This window comes from Leopardus geoffroyi, chromosome A2 (genome assembly GCF_018350155.1).
Source record: "Leopardus geoffroyi isolate Oge1 chromosome A2, O.geoffroyi_Oge1_pat1.0, whole genome shotgun sequence".
Taxonomy (NCBI): domain Eukaryota; kingdom Metazoa; phylum Chordata; class Mammalia; order Carnivora; family Felidae; genus Leopardus; species Leopardus geoffroyi.
In genome coordinates, this window is record NC_059331.1 from 20,265,303 (window position 1) to 20,286,717 (window position 21,415).

The 21,415-nt window shown below is 38.0% G+C and overlaps 1 protein-coding gene across 11 annotated transcripts in view; it reads right to left on the reverse strand.

Annotated features, from left to right (window-relative positions):
• DCAF1 (DDB1 and CUL4 associated factor 1) overlaps positions 1-21,415 on the reverse strand; it is a 90,989-nt gene that overhangs the window by 56,713 nt on the left and 12,861 nt on the right. For 10 of the 11 annotated variants that reach the window (XR_006715845.1, XR_006715842.1, XR_006715844.1 and 7 more), the window contains exons 2-5: positions 16,532-16,649; positions 11,079-11,155; positions 8,886-8,959; positions 6,350-6,463 (exon numbers count right to left, since the gene is read on the reverse strand). Coding sequence is in view for 8 of the 11 variants with exons in the window: in XM_045492967.1 (XP_045348923.1) it covers positions 6,350-6,463; positions 8,886-8,959; positions 11,079-11,155; positions 16,532-16,649 (383 nt within the window). In the remaining 3 variants the exon portion in view is untranslated. Of the gene's footprint in view, positions 1-6,349; positions 6,464-8,885; positions 8,960-11,078; positions 11,156-16,531; positions 16,650-21,415 lie in introns of those variants that run through there. The other variant, XM_045492968.1, reaches the window with a different exon arrangement.

The following is a 21,415-nucleotide window of genomic DNA, read 5'->3' on the forward strand; positions in this document are numbered from 1 at the left end:
GGCATCCAACTCTTAAGTTTCAGCTCAGGTCATGATCTCAAGGTTCAGGAGTTCAAGCCCCACATAAGGCTCTGTGCTGACAGTGTAGAGCCTGCTTAGGATTCTCTCTCTCTCTCTGTCTCTCTCCCTCTCTCTCTGCTCCTCCCACTCTCTTTCTCTCTCTTCCTCAAAATAAACAAACTTAAAAAACAAATAAAATTTAAAAATACAAACAAAAGTTTGTACCAATCTTACTACCAATCTTGCAGAAATAAAAAAAACATGTAAAACACTATAAACAATTATATACCAACAAAATGAATAACTTAGGTAAAATGACAAAATGGACAAATTCCTAGATACACAATCTACCAAAACTGATTCATAAAGAAAAACTGATTAAGACCTAAGTAGTAAGGAGACTGAATCAGTCATCAAAAATCTCCCAAAATAGGGGCGCTTGGGTGGCGCAGTCGGTTAAGCGTCCGACTTCAGCCAGGTCACGATCTCGCGGTTCGTGAGTTCGAGCCCCGCGTCAGGCTCTGGGCTGATGGCTCAGAGCCTGGAGCCTGTTTCCGAGTCTGTGTCTCCCTCTCTCTCTGCCCCTCCCCCGTTCATGCTCTGTCTCTCTCTGTCCCAAAAATAAATAAACGTTGAAAAAAAAAATAAAAAAAAAAAAAAGAAAAAAAAAAAAGAAAAATCTCCCAAAATAGAAAAACTCAGGACCAGATGAATTCATTGGTGAATTGGACACTAAACATTTAAAGAATACCAATCTTTCTCAAACTCTTCCAAAAAATAAAGGAACACTTCAAACTCATTCCATGAGGCCAGCGTTATCCTGATGCCAAAGACACTATAAGAAAACTATAGAACAACATCCCTTATGAATACTGATACAAAAAAACCTCAATAAAATACCACAGCAGCACACTAAGAGGATTATACACCATGATCAATGAATGGATTTATCCAGGAATGCAAGTATAGTTCAACATACAAAAATCAATCTAGTACACCAAACTACACCCAATGAGTATGAAATTACTGTGAATTAATGGAAAACCATCTGATCATCTCAACTGATACAAAAAGAATCTGCCAAAAATCAACACACTTTCATTAAAATACTTAATAAATTAGGAATAGAAGGAAACCTCCTTAATATCATAAAAGCCAGTTATGAAAAATCCACACACTCAACATTATACTCAACAATCAAAAAGACTAACAGACTTTCTCCCTAACATCAAGAACAAGACAGAGGCGCCTGAGTGGTTCAGCTGATTAAGCATCCGACTTTGGCTGAGGTCCATGGGTGTCCAGCTCTGTGCTGACAGCTCAGAGCCTGGAGCCTGCTTCAGATTCTGTCTCCCTCTCTCTCTGCCCTTCCCCTGCTCATGAGTGCACACATGCTCTCTCTCAAAAATAAGCACTAAAAACAATTTTAGAAAAAAAAGAACAAGACAAAGATGTCTGCTTTCACCACTTCTATTCAACATAGTAAGCTGTAGCCAGAACTGGACAAGAAAAAGAAATTAAAGGCATTTATGTTGGAAAAGAAGAAATAAAATTATCTCTATTCACAGATGACATGATATTTTATGTAGAAAACTTCTAAGCTTCCACACACAATGTTAGAATAAATGAATTCAACAAAGTTACAGCATACAAAATCAGTTACAGTTCTCTTTTTTTTTAATGTTTATTTCTGAGACAGCATGAGCAGGGGAGGGGCAGAGAGAGAGGGAGACATAGAATCCAAAGCAGGCTCCAGGCTCTGAGCCGTCAGCACAAAGTCCAACATGGGGCTTGAATCCACAAGCCGTGAGAGCCAAATGAGCCACCCAGGTGCCCCATCAGTTGCATTTCTATACACTAGTAATGAAAAATCCAAAAAGAAAACACATCCAGTTATTTAAAAGGGACTTCCTAATATCTTTCAGATATCTGTTCTATTTGATTCTTCTCTTTATTTTTATTGTTAATTCCTAATCCTGAAAAATTATTTCCTGGTGTATTTTGTAATGTTTTTGTGAACTCACTTCACCTGGAAATTGCTGTTCTCTGAAATCCATTATAGCCTGGATTATGAGAGCTTCCCCCAAGAGTAATTTTACATTTGCTTTTGTCAGACACTCAAGGAATATGGTTAGTTCAGGACAATTATTTTGTTAATTTCTTGACTTTGGGGTTCCTATTCATATGGCAGAAATTTCAAACATACACCAAAATAAAGGTTGTGCCCAGAGTGTCTCAGAGATTTATCCACCCCTACCTCACACCCTCACCCCCTGCCATCAGAGTGGAGTCACAGACTGAGAAACCAGTCATCTTTCATGGCAGTAGGCAGATACTTCTCTTTTGCACTGTTTCACTGAAGGTCCTTTGGGAGTACTGGTTTTACACAGGGGTCGAGGTCCCAGTTCCAACTGTTCAGCCAAGGTTTTATCTCCTGTCCTCAACTACCACTTTGTTTTTACAGTTACGTCTGGCACCTAGGGATTTCTCTAAGAGTTTATTGCAATTTACCTGAATCTGTGTGTGCATGCAATAGGAAAGTTTCCAAGTTATCCTGGATAGATCTGGGTCTGCTCCCTTCTTTCTTAAAACCATTTTTTTCCCTCTCAGCTTCTGAAAGGTCATATATTCATGGTTTTCTTCCTACCTCACAGGATGCTGTGACGATTAATACATGATGCAAAACAAATGCTTAGTACAGGGCTAGCACTTAATAAATGGTAGCCATCCACCTATTAAATGATCTCATGGACACTTTTTTCATAAAGCACCTATTAACATTTTAGAGGAATCTTAATGTTCCAGAATATAAAATCTGAGAAACACTCACTTACAGATTATACTTTCTGAGACCTCAGTCTCTCTGATTTTATCCCTCCCACCTCCAATAATTTAAGGACAACCTCAAAGAGAAAAACATCAAAACAATACTTAAAAAATAAGTCCCTAGAGGCACCTGGGTGGCTCAGTCCATTAATCATCCAACTTCAGCTCGGATCACGATCTAGTGGTCCATGGGTCCAAGCCCTGCATCAGGCTCTGTGCTAACAGCTCAGAGCCTGAAGCCTGCTTCGGATTCTGTGTCTCCCCTTCTCTCTCTGCTCCTCCCCTGCTTGCGTTGTCTCTCTCCCAAAAATAAACATTAAAAAAAATTTTTTAATAAAAATTTAAAATTTTTTTTAAAAAGTCCCTAAAAGTCCTGACCTGACTTAACACTGACAAACTTAACCATAGGAAAAACCTAGTACAGGAACACCTTGGTAGCTCAGTGGGTTGAACATTCAACTCTTGATTTTGGCTCAGGTCATGATCCCAGGATCACGGTATCAGGCCCCACATTGGGCTCCACACTGAGCATGGAGCCTGTTTAAGATTCTCTTTCCCTCTCCCTCTGTCTCTCCCCTGCCTGCATGTGTACACGACCTCACATGCGCTCTCTTTTAAAAGAAAAGAAAAAACAGGGCGCCTGGGTGGCTCAGTCGGTTGAGCATCCAACTTTGGCTCAGGTCATGATCTTGCATTTCATGAGTTCGAGCCCCACATCGGGCTCTGTGCTGACAGCTCCAAGCCTGGAGCCTGCTTCGGATTCTGTGTCTCCCCCTCTCTCTGCCCCTCCCCTGCTTGTGCTGTCTGTCTCTCAAAAAAATGAATAAATGTTAAAAAAAAAAAAAAAAAACCTATTACATAAATAATATTAAAGTGCTCAGTTCTGTAACACGCTTAATATAATGAAGAAAACTAGTCAAATAATTGTAAATAAAATGTAAAGCTATTTCACTATCTCTGAAAGTACAAATAAGCAACTTTTTAAAAAAAAATAGTGGCTAAAATAGAATCAATTTAGTGAAATATTAGAATGTATCACACAAAGAGTAAACAATGTTCAAAAAACTTCTTTTTCATATACTTACTGTATGTACTGGGTTGCAATGTAAAAACATGTTACTACAGTTCACAAAGTTTAAGAAATACTGCTGTAAAGCAGAGTCTGAACCAGAGCTTTGTAAAACACCAGTAGCCCATCTTTCCAAAAATAATGATCTCTAACTCATTAATTTACAAGTTATAATTGTATTTTAAAGTAAAATATTGATTCACACCAAAAAATTTGCATAGGATACTTCTGAAGGATAAAGATCATCATGTAATCCAACATTAAGGCCTCACAATCTCAAAGAAGTTTGTAATCTGTGCTCTAGGACACTGGATTCAAAGCTATGTTATTTCCTATCTAACATATGATTTTGCTTTAATAATTCACTTCTCTCACCAGAAATGAGTTATTATGAAACAAATTTTATTACTCAAAAAAATCCCTCAGTGTTTCTGACATCCAAAGGGTATTTACTTCATTCTAAATATACAATGATGCAACTACAAAGAACCAGAGATGACTTTCCTACAATGACAACCAGGACACTTTTACAAAGCACAGTAAAATCATCTATAGTCTTCTACAAATCTTGCATATACAAATACACTGGTATAAATGCTTCATTTGTCATCTTGGTTTTTAAAAGAATACATATTAAGGGGCGGCTGGATGGCTCAGCTGGTTAAGTGCCCAACTCTTGCTTTCAGCTCAGGTCAATCTCATAGTTTGTGGGATCGAGCCCGAGCCCCACCCCCACCCCCACTCAGGCTCTGTGCTTATAGCTCGGAGACTGCTTGGGATTCTCTCTCTCCCTCTTCCTCTGCCCCTCCCCTGGTCACGCACATGCTCTCTCTCTCAAAATAAATAAACATTTAATAAAAAATGCATATTAAAATATTTTTATAGATGTTTTTGGTCTCCCACAATCATAACTAATTGGAGATTTTTAAAACTTGTCTGTATACAATGTGCAAATTACAACGTTAATTACAATGCTATTCTCTAAGATACCTTACGTGATACAATTGCGTAACAATTTCCTTAAAAGTTAAATGATGGGGAACTTGAGTGGCTCAGTCAGTTAAGTGTCCAACTCTTGATCTGGCTCAGGTCATGATCTCACCATTTGTGAATTCAAGCCCCATGTCAGAGTTGTCAGCACAGAGCCTACTTGGGATTCTCTCTCCCTCTCTCTGCCCCTCTCCGCTTGCACACACACTCTCTCGCTCAAAAAAAGAAAAATAAACTTTTAAAAAAGTTAAATGAAAATCTATTTCCAGATCTTTCATTTGGTTTCTACATTTAACTACACTAAGACCTCCAGATTATTTCAGAACATTAAATTTTAATATCTTTGAGAAAAAGAAAATTATGTGACATACCCAATTCACACTGCAAATTCTTAATGCTGAGAACAAAATATCTGTATTACTTCTAAAAATAGAGCAACAAATTTTTGACATTTGAAGTATACACACACACTATCACAGTCACTATCAAATTACCACTTTCTGGTCTTCATAGTACTTATCCTTATTTGAAATTATCAGTTTATTTGTATGTGCCCTCCCAAATACATTATGTGAAATCTTCCATCTTGCTGACAAAAGTATTATCAACACCCACCATAAGACACAGCACAAAACAGATCTTCAAATATTAACGAAATATTAAATACTACCCCCCAAAAATTAAAATAAATAAATAAATAACACAAGAATAGAATGGGTTTCCTCAAAGTAGAAAAGTCCTTCCTCACTAAGGAAGACAACTCATGAAGAATAAGAGTTTGGATAATATCATAAATCCATTCTAAAAACATACAATCTTAACCAGGGGGCCTGGATGGCTCAGTCAGTTAAGCATCTGGCTTCGGCCCAGGTCATGATGTCACGGTTCATGGGTTCAGGCCCCACGTCAGGCTCTGCTGACAGCTCAGAGTCTGGAGACTGTTACAGATTCTGTGTCTCCCTCTCCCTCTGCCCCTCCCGGACTTGTGTTCTATCTCTCTCAAAATAAACATTAAAAAAAAAATTTGGGGGGCGCCTGGGTGGCTCAGTCGGTTAAGCGTCCGACTTCGGCTCAGGTCATGATCTCACGGTCCATGAGTTTGAGCCCCGCGTCGGGCTCTGTGCTGACAGCTCAGAACCTGGAGCCTGCTTCAGATTCTGTGTCCCTCTCTCTCTCTGACCCTCCCCCATTCATGCTCTCTCTCTGTCTCAAAAATAAATAAACATTAAAAAAAAAAAATTTTTTTTTAAATTTTTTTTAACATACAATCTTAAGACTTAAGATATACTATAGCACCTAAGCAGTAAGTACTCATGAAAACAATTACTCTTATATTTTTATTGATTTCTTATATTTCTATAACATTATTGTTATAAAAATGTGTAACAATTATCTTAACAAAGACAAATCAAACAGATCAACATTCAATTTAAAAATAAAATGACTTTTCTTTTTAGTAAGTACCTTTTCTTGAAAGACAACAGCAGTTTCTAGCCCTGGCATGATGTCCAATAGAAGTCTGCAAGCTGCAGTGTTCAAAGGGGGCTCTCGGCTTGTCATCACATATGCATTCACCAGCTGTAAAAAAAAACAGAGGAATACTTTTCATCTGAAATTCAACCCAGGCAAATTAATGAAGTCTAATAAACTCAATACATTCCCATCACTTCCCTAAGAGGTATTTAAGAAGATTATACCTAACAATTACTAATTAAACCCTTAATTATTATAACCCACTGAGCCATGATGGGATCATATATTTCTTCTGCAGCTTTAATGTCAAATCCTCCCAAAAGAACAAATCAGCAACCACAGAAATTAAAGCTCAAAGAATATCAAGAAGGGGGGCCTGGGTGGCTCAGTCAGTCAGTTAAGCATCTGACTCCTGATTTCAAATCAGGTCATGATCTCATGGTCCTGAGATGGAGGCCATGTCAGGCTCCAAGCTGGGTATGGAGCCTGCTTAAGATTCTCTCTCTCTCCCTCACCCTCTGCCACTCCCCAACTTGGGCACATGCATTCTCTCTCAAAAAAGAGTATCCAGAAGAAATCACTCCCTATTCTTTTTTTAACCCCTATTCTTACATACACTTTTTCAGAAGGATAAAGCAGGGCAAGACAACCAACCCCCTCCAGATTCTTGACAATAGTTAATGAAAAACTTGAATTTTGTACTTCTACTATAAATACATTTAATATTATATACAAATTATAAACACATATAAATGCGTTAATAAAACTTCCTTCTAGTACTCAAATATTATTGAATCTCTACTACTAAGTGGCACTGTATTCCGTGCTGGGTATACAACAGTGAATAAGATGTAGTGCCACCATCAAAGGGTTCATAATCCAACAGAAGTGACAGTTGGAAAAACAAATATCATGAGTATACGATGCTAAAGAAGTTTGTAGGAGGTCACACAACCCCTGCAGAGGAATCAGAGAAAGGCTTAGAGGGGGAGGGATTTCAAGCTAGAATGTAAAGGACAAGTAGGAGTAGCTAAGGAAGAGTGGGGAGGAGAGGCGAGACAAAGGGCAAGAATTTAAAATTAAAAGAACAAAAGCCAGAGAGATTGGGTTTATAAACTGAGGAATTTAAAATTCATCTTGAGGCCAATGGCAAACCACTAATAGATTACAAGCAAGAGGATGCCATGATCACTTTTTGCATTTTAGAATAATTTCTGGGCTATAAAGTGAAGAATAGGTTGGAAGAGAACAAGACAAGATGAGAAATCAGTTAAGAGGTTATTACGATCACCAAGAGAGAGATGGTAGTGGCTAAACTAAGGTCTGGCAGCAAGGACATAAAGAAATGGAGGGATTTATGAAGTTAAATGAAAAGGAATGATAAGACCTGTAAGTTTAACTGAATAAGAGAACTTGGAAAAATAAAGTTGTCTAGCTGGCTAGACAAGGACATCATTACTGAGCTAGAGAACAAGAGAAACAGACTATACAGCACACAATTAGACAGGTGGAATTCAAGGTGCCTGTGGGGAATATCCAAGTGGGGATATCTAGAGGACAGCTCAACATTTCCAGAGAAGCAGAGAAGAGACACTGGTGATCAAGAAATAAATTGGAGTTAATACAATACAGAGAATAATAGTTAATACAGTACAGATAATAATAATAGTACTTACTGAGCCCTCATGTACCAAGTTCTGTGCTAAGCACTTTTTTTTTTTTTTTTTTTTTTTTTTTTTTTTTTTAGCATATGTGCTGCCGAATCGAGCACGGCACTTTTCATGACTCATTTCATTCAAAGGTTACAAAAATATTTTAAAGGGAAGATCATCCCTATTTTATAGATTAGGAAAATAAAGCTTGGAGAAAATGAAGTTTGGAGAGGCTTAAGTTGCCTCAAGATCAAACTGCCAGTGAACAGTGAAGTTCCATTTAAACCCAAAACATGGACCCCAAAGCCCATGCTCTCAAGGATCATGCAATTTGGCCTCCAAAAACAAACCTAACAGCTACAACTTACTGAATAATTACTATCTCAGGCCCTGTGAATGCTATATATATTCCCCCCACCTCATTTATTTCTCAACAGCCCTGAGTTAGAGAAGGTAGTTTTGTCTCCCTCCAAATGCCCAATGCACACACCACAGTGTCAGTGCAGAATCATGCCTCATACATACATCACTCTGAGTTTTCTATTCAGAAATTCAAGAAAACGTCTATATTCCCAAACTCAAAATCATCTTGCCCTAGGAGGAGTACAGATGCCTTGGGAGTCCTTGCCATATTCAAACAATGAAAATACACACCAAAGAGAAAACACCTTGGCCACGACCAGGACTTTGGTAAGAAAGAAATCCATGACGACTCTTAGCTTGTTGAACCAATACCAAACAAACAAACAAACAAAATCTACCCACACTATTCCCAACTTTGTCAAGACCTCAAGAGAAAACAAACTATTTACAAACAATAAAGGTATAGCATCCACTGATGATAATCTCTGGAGAAAAGTAAGAAGCAAACCTACTGCATTCATGAAATCATCATTCTTGAAGAGTATTCTCAGCAAGTGGCCCAGCATACACTCTGGATCAGCTCGACCTACCAAAAGAAAAGGGGAGGAACAAACAAAGGAATGAGTACGTCATCCCAGTCAAGCAACTCAGACCTCTGGAAAGGCACCTGGGTTATTACAAGTACCATTAAAATGCCAGCAAAAATAAACAGAAACAAAGAAAAACTTTTTTGATGAATCAGATTTCATAAGAAACATTCTCTAAAATTAAAAGTGACAATATAAAAACTTGAGACACTGCTTTCTAACTTTCCCATCTCCCAGCACGTTGCCTACACAGCCATGCCAAACTAAATAAATGTGCAGTAGACCCAGACCAGCATTACTAAGAGTACACAAGGTCTAAAAAAGAATCATAAAGGAGCCTAAGAGAAAGAAAACCCCTGATTTCCCAGCCAGATTTAGGTAGGAAGCACTTCTTTTGATGGGTGGCCTGGAGGAGATAATACTCCAAATCTAATCTCTTTTTCAACTATATACCAAAAGTAGCAGAAATGCATCCTCAAACCTGTAATGATATTCCAGGTTGTGGGGGCAGGCACAGGAAGGGAATCCCACTAAGTAATACCAACTCTAAAGTTATGATAAGTTTCGCCATCTTAACTTCTCAGCTCCTGGAGAAAGAAAGGCCAGGAACCTAGAATCTACTCAATACAGGTAAAAGAATTAACGATTGGTAGAATTATTGGTTTTTAAAACAGATACCATCTATTTTAATTTTCCTTTAAGATCATTAGAGTGGCAAATTTAGTCAAACTCAAAATACAATTTAGGATAAAGAGAAGATGTGAGCCACTGCTATGAAGTTTCTACCAAGCTATAATCAGTATTCCAAGGTAAACCACAAAAAGAAAAGTTACAGAATGGTATCATAAAAACTAGATGAAGACCTCAGATTACCTCTCTCTCTTAATAAATGACAAAACTGGCATCCTCACTTTTATTAATAGAAATCATACCTAATAACATAAGAGGTAGGGAGGAAAAAACTGTCTTTAAAATTTTCTCCTGAAAAGTGTATCAATCATTCTGTCTCTCCCTTCTTCATACCATTTCATCCTTTCCAAGGCCTTTCCAAGGTCACTAAGCATGATCATCTCTCTTTTAATTCTTTTCATAACCCCATAAGTTAACTTAGTTTCTTCTCTCACATTCACATTTATACTTATGCTCTGATTGCCTCACTGAAGGTAAGAGTTAAATAGGTGAATAGTCCTCCAAAGTCACAAGTGAGGATGTCTAGGACAAGAGCAACAGGTAACATCACATAAATAACTAGACACTCAATTTGAAATGCCCAGCTTACTTATATTTGAGAACAAAAGTCTAGGAAATAGAAATAAACCCTGTACCATTCAGGTATATATACAATGTTCTTATTTTTATAAGTCCCACTCATTCTCATCTCTCTCCACACATACAATATCTCTTTTTTCCACAAAGGACTGCTTCTCACTTCACACAGAGAAAGTTTGATTTAAGCTTTCCCACTGGTACTCTTAGAGAAGACATAAAATGGCAAAGTCTCAAGTCTCATGTAGTTCTGTATCATACCAAATTCTATGCCAAAGCACACTGGATTGTCATGGTTCTAATTAGCCCAAAATAAAACCAAATTAACATGAAATGGCATACTTCAGCTGCTGAAATACTAAAGCAGACATCAAGAACTCTATTTATTATTCAAGGTTCCAAGTATCCGTTTCATAACTAAAAGGAAGGCACTGAATGTATTCAACTACATTTCCTCATAGTAAAACGGTAATTATCCCTTTTATTCCTTCAAAGAATCCAAGTTCATAACTGTTTCAAACATGTTTGAAAAATTAAAGCACAGAGAATAATCTCTTCTGTGTTAAAAGTCAGAAAGGGAGAACATTTTCCTCTAAGTAATCCTATCAATGGAGTCAATAAGGTACACCTACATAATTTAGCTCCTTAGTTATCCTCTATTTGATACGTAAATATTACAAAAATTTCAATTCTTCTAGAAATTTATTTTTCCTTACTACCTCACCTGGAGCAATATTTTAACAATTAGATGGTCTTAAAACTTAGCACGAAAGATGCTATTTCAATTTTCCTATTAAGCTATCTTCTTTTGTAAGAAAATTAGAACCAGGCTTAAGAGAACACAGGTCTCACCAGGATGTCGGTCATCAAATGGGTCTGGATCCCCCTTACGATATTCTTCAGTTTCTTTTTCAATCAATTCAGACATCCTAGCACAAAGGGAAGACAGGGTCAACTCTAGACAAGCATACAAAAAAAAAAAAAAAAAAAAAAAAAAAGTACCACCACCTACAATAGTCAATTCAACAAAGTGTAAAATAAAAGTAAAAAGTGAGAAAAAAGATATTTTCCTAATGAACACAGAGATCTAAATAAAACAATGTCCACTCCCAAATTCATTCTTCTCTCCACTTGCCTGTCTCAAAAAATTGGACTACCATCCCCTCAAGGAGCCAAAAACCTAGGAGTCATCGTTAAAACCTTCCCTTTCTCCTCACTCCCACAATTCTTTTTGGCACTACCTACACAGGTATCTCCATTTTTTTTTTTTTTTTTAAGTTTTGTTTATTTTGAGACAGAAAGAGTGCAAAAAGGGGAGGGGCAGAGAGGATCCCAAGTAAGTTCCACGCTGTCAGCATGGAGCCTGACACAGAGCTCAAACTCAAGAACCATGAGATCATGACCTGAGCCAAAATCAAGAGTCAGGCACTTAACCAACTGAGCCACCCAGCGACCCTCAATCATTTCTCTAAATCTTGACCATTCCTATCCCTGCCCAGAACACCATCATCAAATGCTTGAACCACCTGCGACAGCCTTTTCTCCAAACTTCTTGCTTCAATGTTTGGCAATTCATTCTCCAACTTCCAGCAACTTACCACAATAACTTCAATTAAATCCAAGTATGACCATGGCTTATACTAACCCAGCCTCTGTTGGCATCTCTGACTTCTACTCTCCATTCCAGTTTAATAAGCTTCAGTCACATGGTCTTCTCTGCTCTTCAGAGAGTTCACAATTGTTTCAGGGCCCTAAGTGCTTTTACTTCAGCCTGTGACATTTTCCCCCCACCCCCACTCCTAAGCTCCCACCCATATCCCAAGCAATCACTCATCTGCTTTCTATCATCACAGATTAGTTTTGCCTGTACTAGAATTTAATACAAATGGAATTGTTTACACTATTTTTATGACTGGCTTCTTTAGCTCAGCATATTTTGAGTGATCCATGTTATTTGTTACATGTATCAATAGTCTTTTTTTATTCATGCCTTCTTTTTAAAATAAGAAAAATCACATTTTGAATACTCTAAGACTGATATTTTAACCTATTGTAACGACAATCAAATACAAGGTTTTCACACTCTCCAGTATCTGTCATGCTCTGTCCTAACTCAAACTCTCCTATATGCTTTATGTCTACAAAACCATACTTCCTAGTCTTAAAAGTTAAGCAACCTGCAAAAACTCTTGCCCATTCTGGTATATTTTTCCCCAGTAAGTCTCGAAAGTATTTCTACTTTTTCTACCCTTCCCTTTAAACTCTGAGAATTATCTTTGCCACAAAGGGCTGTGACATAAAATGTTTAGAATTACATACCATAAGATCTACTAGTATCTTCAGTTGAAACTAAGCAATACAGCACAGAAATTAAAAACATGGATTCTGGAGCCAGATGGTTAAGGTTCAAATCATACCTCTTCCACTGTGTGTGACTTTGATCAAGTTATTTAACCTTTCTGTGCCTCATCCGTAAGATGAGGGGAATAGTCCCTACCTTAGAGAGTTTCCTTGAGGTTTAAGGTAATATATGTACTCTGCTTTGAACAAACCTTACATGTGAGAGCTAGTTAAGTGTGGTTACAATGAAAACTGAGAATCGAAAAAAAACAAACAGAAAAACAATTTAAGGTAGATTTGACTGGGATAGGGCAGGAAGGAGTCTTATGGAGGTAGTACTCAAGTTCTTTAATGTGATATAGATGATAGTTTTGCAAGTAAAGAATCCATCAAGCAGAGTACTGTACAGTATATGTCTCAATAATATGAAAAAACAGGGGCGCCTGGGTGGTGCAGTCGGTTAAGCGTCCGACTTCAGCCAGGTCACGATCTCGCGGTCCGTGAGTTCGAGCCCCGCATCGGGCTCTGGGCTGATGGCTCGGAGCCTGGAGCCTGTTTCCGATTCTGTGTCTCCCTCTCTCTCTGCCCCTCCCCCGTTCATGCTCTGTCTCTCTCTGTCCCAAAAATAGATAAACGTTGAAAAAAAAAAATTAAAAAAAAAAAAAAATAGTATGAAAAAACAAACCGTAGAACTTGGGTAACGCTCACATAGCTTGGCCCAATTCCAGTCTCTTTTCACAGAATCAAGTCAAAGATTTGACTACAATAAATAAAAAAACATAAATAGTAAATAAAAAGTCTAAGCTAAAAAAACATATTTTTCTTAAGAAAACTGCCAAAAAAAGTAGTGAAAGTTGTGGCAGATAAAAGAAGAGGCAGGGGCGCCTGGGTGGCGCAGTCGGTTAAGCGTCTGACTTCAACTCAGGTCACGATCTCACGGTCCGTGAGTTCGAGCCCCGCGTCGGGCTCTGGGCTGATGGCTCAGAGCCTGGAGCCTGTTTCTGATTCTGTGTCTCCCTCTCTCTCTGCCCCTCCCCCGTTCATGCTGTGTCTCTCTCTGTCTCAAAAATAAATAAACGTTAAAAAAAAATTAAAAAAAAAAAAAAAAAAAAGAAGAGGCAAGCCTGAAATTCATTTGCTGTTCATGGAATATACCAAAACACCCAAAACATGCAGTCATTTGAGGTGGGAGTAAAGAAGAGACCACAGACATGTGAAAGAACTTCAGGAAATATCCAGTGAACTACCACACCCACAATTTGGATGACGGGAATTGCCCATTTCAAAAATACTGGACTTTTAACACATCCTACTAGCTCTTAAACCTGTCTAACGTTGAATATCCTTAAAGATCTTGCTCCATGTAACTTTATTTTCCACTCCTACCTTATATTCGCCCTTCACTGTGGTAGAGGGCCCTTTCCTCACTGCCACAAAAACATGCCCCACACCTTTTGGGATGAGCACTGGTTGTTGTATGGAAACCAATCTGACAATAAACTTCATGTATTGGAAAAATAAATAAATAAATAAAAATTAAAAAAAAAAATGCCCCAGTTCCTTCTCCCCTCGATGCTTTTTTTAGTCACATTTTTCACTTTTCCTAGAAAACCTTCTTTCTCTGCTTCTCATCAATCTATATCCACCATCTTTCAATTCCCTATTCCAAAAAACCTTTACCACAGGAATTAGGAGTTAAAACCCAAAATTCTAAGCTTAGGTCTCCACTGTCTGGCTGTCTTTTGCAAGTAGCTCCAAAGAAGGGTGCCATTTAACAATGCAGCTCTCAGTGATACTTTTAGTGACAAATGAGGAAACTGAGGTTCAGGGAAGTATCTGATAGTTGCAACACACAAAAGGTCCTCAGATATTTGCTGAGTGAATAAAAGAAACTGACTCATTAACATCCTTTCCATACTCATAACCATTGCAATATTAAGGAACCATACTGCCCAATTTAACACCTCATTAGATATTAATTTGTACTACTACTCATTGTTTTGTATCTGCTAGTTGCCCCCCAGATGGTGATCTCCTTGAAGACAGAGCCCCTCTAGGCTTTGCACTACTGAATATCACAGCACAGTGACTAAGTGGAGGGTCAAATATGATCATGAATGTGAAATATTCTTCAAAATAAAACATTGAGTATCTTTAGTATATGTACTCAATAAATACTTTTTCCAATTAGGTGAAACTACCACTAACATTATTATCCCTATTTATGACTCTCTTCTTTTAGTTACAGCAATAGTTCATATTTTAACTGCATAATACTTAGACTCTTTAATTCACTGTGGCTGCATTTCAAGTATCTTGTGATCAGTAGTTCTTAATCTCCAATGCCTCTATAAATTAAAATCCACTTTCCACCTGTCAGCAATAATCCTGTTCCTAAAAAAAAAATAAACTGCACTTTCACATGTTCCCCATGTATCAACAGCAACAAAGCATTTATCCCTGTTTAAACTTTCAAAAGATCATAGTTCTCTTTATTCCTATAGAATACATCATTGCATAAACAAAAGGCTTTTTTCTCTGCTGTATCAAAGATTAGATGTTAAAGATCCCCATGTTCCAGTGACCTCCTCTTTAGAAAAACCATGGGCATCCCTCTCCAGCCTTTATTTTTCATTCTCCTGTTTAATACAATCATTTAGTAAAATTATGTCCCACATAGTTACTATGTACCAGGCATGCACATGTCATTGTCCAAGAAGACACCAATGAAAAAGGTGTAGTACCTGTCTTTAAAAAACTTACAATTTAGTAAAGTGACACATGAAAAAAAAAAAAAAAAAGAATTATAGTACAATGTGATTAGAGTTAAAATGAGGGGAATTATACCACATTTTATGTGTGTGTATATGTGCATATACACACATACATATACATATATATGAATGACAGAAGTATTAAAAAAGAAAAAAAGGAGTGCCCAAACTTACCTGGGAATGTCAAAGTCAGAGGTTTTACAGACATGATTCTCAAACTGATTCTTTGTCAGGCAGACAGACATACCAAAGAAAGGCATTTCAGGCCAAAGGAACACAGACATTAGAAAATACCGTACTATTCCTTACTGAAAGAGACTAATACTATGAGGCAGAAAAGGGAAGCGGGGGCCAAATCATAAATGGCTTCCTAGACTACTCTACAAAGTTTATATTTTATTCTGTAGGAAAAATGGAGTCAGAGAAGAATTACAATCAAAGACATAAAAATCAGATTTGTGTTTAGAAAGAGGACTCTTTCAGCCAATAGAAGGATGTATTGGAGGAGGGTAAACTGGATATGGAGAGAAAATTCACACTGCCTAAGAGGCCAATCAAGACATGATCAGTATCTAATGAATAAAGTGGTAAGGGGGAATAGGGAAGAAGAAAAAACAGAAATCCTGCTTGGGGGCTAAATTGTACTAGAGAGGAATACACTGGGGAGATGGTTTTCAGGTTTTTAGTTTGAAACTATGTACACCAAGCAGGGAGTACAAAAGCACAAACTGTGAAAGGAGGAGGAGGCAGGATGAATATGATAAGCTCTATTGTAGACATGGTATGTTTCAGGTGTCTGCAAATAGCCAGGTAAAGATGGGTATACCAAGCAGCTGAGAAAAGGGTGTGAAATTTTTAAAAAGAGGAGTCTGAAGCAGAAATAGAAATTTTAAACTGAACCTAGGAATAATGTTTTAAATCATGGACAGGAACGAAACTAGGTAGAATATTCAGGGTGAAGAGAAAAGAGAACCACTAACAAAACCCTAGGATTGAAACACAGATGAGAAGAACCTAAAGAAAGAGAATAAGAACTAACAGCCTCAAAGGAAAAGTAAGAAATGTAAGAGCTTCAAGAAGTAGTGAGATAAAGATGGATTTAGAATTCACATTCAAGATAAAAATGTTCCCCTACTCTCCAATTTTTCCCTTTTTTTAAATGAATTTTTAAAAATATATAATTGTTTATACCTGGTAAGGATAGGTACCATGTCCTGCCCACTGCCATGTTCCTTTTCCCACTGCTCCAGCAGGGTAGTGAGCTCAGCTTTGGAGTCCACATGCACCGCTACTGTAGTCATGGCTTGGCCTAAGAAATCAAAAATATAAGTAAATAACACATGAACACAGGCAAGTAAACTGGACATACTTCCTACAGTGATAAAGGGGGAGAAAAGGGATGTGCAAGCAACAAAAACTTAACTCTGAGACCCCCCCTCAGATAATTTCATTTGTGGTACAGTGGGAAACCCAGCACTGGGAGCCAGAATACTCTTCAAGTCCTCTCACCCCCTCCCAACTTCGGTTTTCTTAACTGTCAAATGAGACAAACTGGATGAAAACTGTGATTCTTACCTTTCTAGGATCAGGAACCCCTTTTGAGAATCAGACAAAGAGCTGGGATCCCTTTCTCTCCTCAAAAATGCATACGTCTACATACCACACATAGAAAAATCCCTTGACTTAGATCTCTGAGGACCAAAATTCTGAAGCTACATATTTTGAGAGAGAACGAGAGATAGAGCACGTGTGCACAAGCAGAGGAAGATCACACAAACACACACACACACACACAGAGAGAGAGAGAGAGAGAGAGAGAGAGAGAGAGAGAGAATATCCCAAGCATACTCCATACTATCAGCACAGAGCCCAATGCAGGGCTCAATCTCATGAACCATGAGATCATGACCTGAGCTGAAATCAAGAGTCAGACACTTAACCAACTAAGCCACCCACCCAGGGTCCCTGAAGCTTTTTTTTTTTTTTTTTTTTTTTTATAGAAAATGTAGCAAAAACCACTCCCCAAAATATTTTGCTCTTGTAAATCTTTGGGGGAAAGTTCTATGAAAGATAAACAATATATTCGTGTCAATTCTTAACAAAAGGACAAGAACTAAAGTGGATCATTACCAACATGAAAGCTGAGGAGCATTATAAACCCATTTATCCTTCAGGCTTCCTAACCTCTCTCACAGCTGATTTCCTAGGAAGAGCATGAGAGGATGGAAAGAAGCAGAGAAGTTGCTAGGTTGAGTGGTCAGTCCATGGATACAGAGGGACAGGGAGCTGAGACAAGCTTTGAAGGAGATGCCATGAGACATCCACATGAGGAAGAGAAGTTTATTTATAAGGGGCTCCAAAAGGGATAAATGAGACTCAAAGGTTTAGATGGCTTACAGACCAACTTCTTTGCCAAAGTAGTCTTAAGATCAAAATGTCAGACTTTCCCTGCAAAATTTGTTTTCACAGAAAAAGCAACCACTCCATAAAAACACTTTAACACTGGGGTGCCTGGGTGGCTCAGTCGGTTAAGCGGCCGACTTCAGCTCCGGTCATGATCTCACGGTCCGTGAGTTCAAGCCCCGCGTCGGGCTCTGTGCTGACAGCTCGGAGCCTGGAGCCTGTTTCAGATTCTGTGTCTCCCTCTCTCTGACCCTCTCCCGTTCATGCTCTGTCTCTCTCTGTCTCAAAAATAAACGTTAAAAAAAAAAATTAAAAAAAAAAAAAAACACTTTAACACTAGAAAGGGATTACTATCTGACCTAGAATTATTAACTCTTCTAAAGATATCTACCATAAGACCAAAGGAAATACATGTGAAAAATACCACCAAATGTCTAGAATGTAAATATTTGTGGAGCACCTGGCTTGTTCAGTCAGAGGAGCATGCGCATCTTGATTTCAGGGTCATGAGTTCAAGCCCCATGTTGGGTGCAGAGATTACTTAAATAAATTTAAAAAAAAAAAAAACTTTAAAAAATAAAATAAAATGTAAATATTCGTGTTTTAATAAAGTAGAGGCACTTCTAACAGTACATTGTGATTCATGTCACCAAAGGAGACTATTTCCAAATAAAAATTTTTTAAAGTCTTCTTTTCTGGAGAGAAGAATCCACATTTTTATTGTTTTAACTTTTTTATTTTTTCTTGAGAGAGAGCGTGAACGGATGAGGGGCAGAGGAAGGGAGAGAGAGAATCCCAAGCAGGCTCCAGGCTGTGAGCACAGAGCCCAAAACGGGACTTGATCTTACAAACCATGAGATCATGACCTGAGTTCAAGTCAGAAGCTTAACTGCCTGAGCCACCCAGGAACCCCCAAGAATCCACATTTTTAGCCTCTCTAGCCACAGTCACAAAAAAGGAAATACTGCAGGTGTGACTAATACAGACCTCTGATTTTAACTTGAGAAAACCCAGGTTGTATTTTTCAGTCACCATGGACTATGCATTTTTTAAAATAACTGTATTTGGAATGATTTTAGATTTATAAAAAAATTGCAAAGGTAGTAGAGAGAATTCAAATATACCCCTCATCCAGTTCAGTTTCCCCTAATGCACCATATTAGTTTATAGCAGCACAATATCAAAATTAAGAAACCCAACATTGAGGGGCATGTGAGTGGTTCAACTGGTTAAGCATCAGGGACTCTCAGTTCTATGCATTGGCATATATATCTTAATGCCAGCAGCACAGTGTTTTAATCACTGTAGCTTTGTAGTAAGTTTTGAAATAAGTGTGAGGGGCACCTGGTGGTTCAGCTGGTTGAGCATCTGACTCTTGATTTCAGCTCAGGTCATGATCCCAGGTTGTGGTATCAAGCCCCACTTTGGGCTCCACACTAAGCATGGCGACTGCTTAAGATTCTCTCTCTTCCTCTCCCTGATTCGTGCTGGAAGGAAGGAAGGAAGGAAGGAAGGAAGGAAGGAAGGAAGGAAAAGAAAGAAAAGAAAGAAAGACCCAACATTGATACTTTATCATTAAATAAACTCAACTTAATTCAGATTTCACCAGGTTTTCCATCCATGTCCTTTTTCTGTTCCAAGATCTCATTCAGGATACCATGTGGCACTTAGTTGTCATGTCTCCCTAGTGTACTCTGGTCTACAAGAGTTTTTGAGTTGTTTCTTGTTTTTTCAGGACCTTCACAATCTTGAGGAATACTAGCACTAGGAGTTGGGGGGGAGGGGGCACAATAATTTAAACCAATTTTCTTAGACAGTAAAATTTTATGATGAAGATCTAGAAACTGGGCAAAGCAGTAACAGCAAAATTAATCTCTTAAGACACATCCCAAAAGTGTTAAGAAAAAGATGGCTTTCCTGGTGAACTCTAATAAACATTCGAAGAAAATTAACATCAATCCTCAAATCCTTTCACAACATAGAAGAGAAAGGACACTTGCTAATCTATTCCATGAAGCCAGCATTACCCTTATGCCAAAACCATATAAAGCCATCACAAGAAAACTACAAATATCTTTCATCAATACAGATGCAAAAACCCTCAACAAAATACTAGCAAGCTGAACACAGCAACACGTTAACAGAATTATAGATCACGACCACGTGGGATTTATCCTAGGAATGCAAAAGTGGTTCAACATACAAAAATCAATGTAATATATTAATAGGATGAAGAAAAAGAATGCATGCTTATCTGATTAACAGAGAAAAAACATCTGATAAAACCCATTACCCTTTTGTGAAAAAAGAAAAAGTAAACAAACTCAAATGGGGAACAGAAAAGAACTTCCTCAACATGGTAAAGGGTATTTAAAAAACCCACACAAGGGCACCTGGGTGGCCCAGTCAGTTAAGCATTCGACTCTTGATTTCAGCTCAGGTCATGATCTCATGGTTCCTGAGTTTGAACTCCATGTCTGGCTCTGCGTGGACAGGGATTCTTGAGATTCTCACTGTCTCTCCCTCTCTTTCTCTGCCCCTCCCCCACTCACACTCTCCCTCAAAATAAATAAACTTTAAAAAAAAAAAACCCACAGGTAACATTACACTCAACGGTGAGAATGAAAGCTTTCTCCCTAAAAATCACAAAAAAAGACAAGGATGCCTGCTTTCACACTTATATTAAACACTGTACTGGAGTTCTAGCCAGAGCAGTTAAACAAGAAAAAGAAAGAAAAAGCATCCAAGTTGGAAAAGAAGTAAAACTATCTTACAGGTAACATAATCTATATATAGAAAATCCTAGAGAATTCACAAAAAAAAACGCTAATTAACAAATTTTAGGAAAGTTACAGAGTACAAGATCAACACAAAAAATCAGTTGTACTGCTACATGCCAGCAACAAACAATCCAAATATGAAATTTAGAAAATAATTTTGGGGCGCCTAGGTTGACTCAGCTGAGCATCTGACACTTCATTTCAGTCATTTCAGTCAGGTCATGATCCCAGAGTCGTGGAATCAAGCCAAATTCCCTCTTGGGGCACCTGGGTGGCTCAGTGAGTTAAGCATCTGATTTCAGCTCAGGTCATGATCTTGTGACTCATGAGTTAGAGCCCCACATCGGGCTCTCTGCTGTTAGCATGGAGCCTGCTTTGGGATCCTCTGTCCCACTCTCTCTGCCCTCCCCCACTTGCTTTCTTTCTCTCAAAAATGAATAAACATTTTTTAAGTTTCATTTATAATAGTACCAAAAATAACAAAATATTAAGGAGTAAGTTTAACTCCAAAAAGCACAAGATTTATACACTGAAAACTACAACATATTGCTGGAATAAATTAGAGAAGACTTAAATACATGAAAAGACACCTTATGTTCACGTTATTAGAAGATTTAATACTGTTAAGAAAGCAATACTCTCCGAAATGGTCAATAGTCAGTGCAATCCGTATCAAAATCTTAATGACATTTTTTTGCAAAAATGGAAACACTGATAACTAAAACTATCTTTAAAAGAACAAAATTGGAGGATTCACACTTCAGATTTCATTTACTTATTATAATCTGAGAGAGAGAGAGAGAGAGAGAGAGAGAGAGAATGAATCCTAAGCAGGCTCCATGCTCAGCACAGAGCCCAATGAAGGGCTCGATCCCACAACCCTGGGATCATG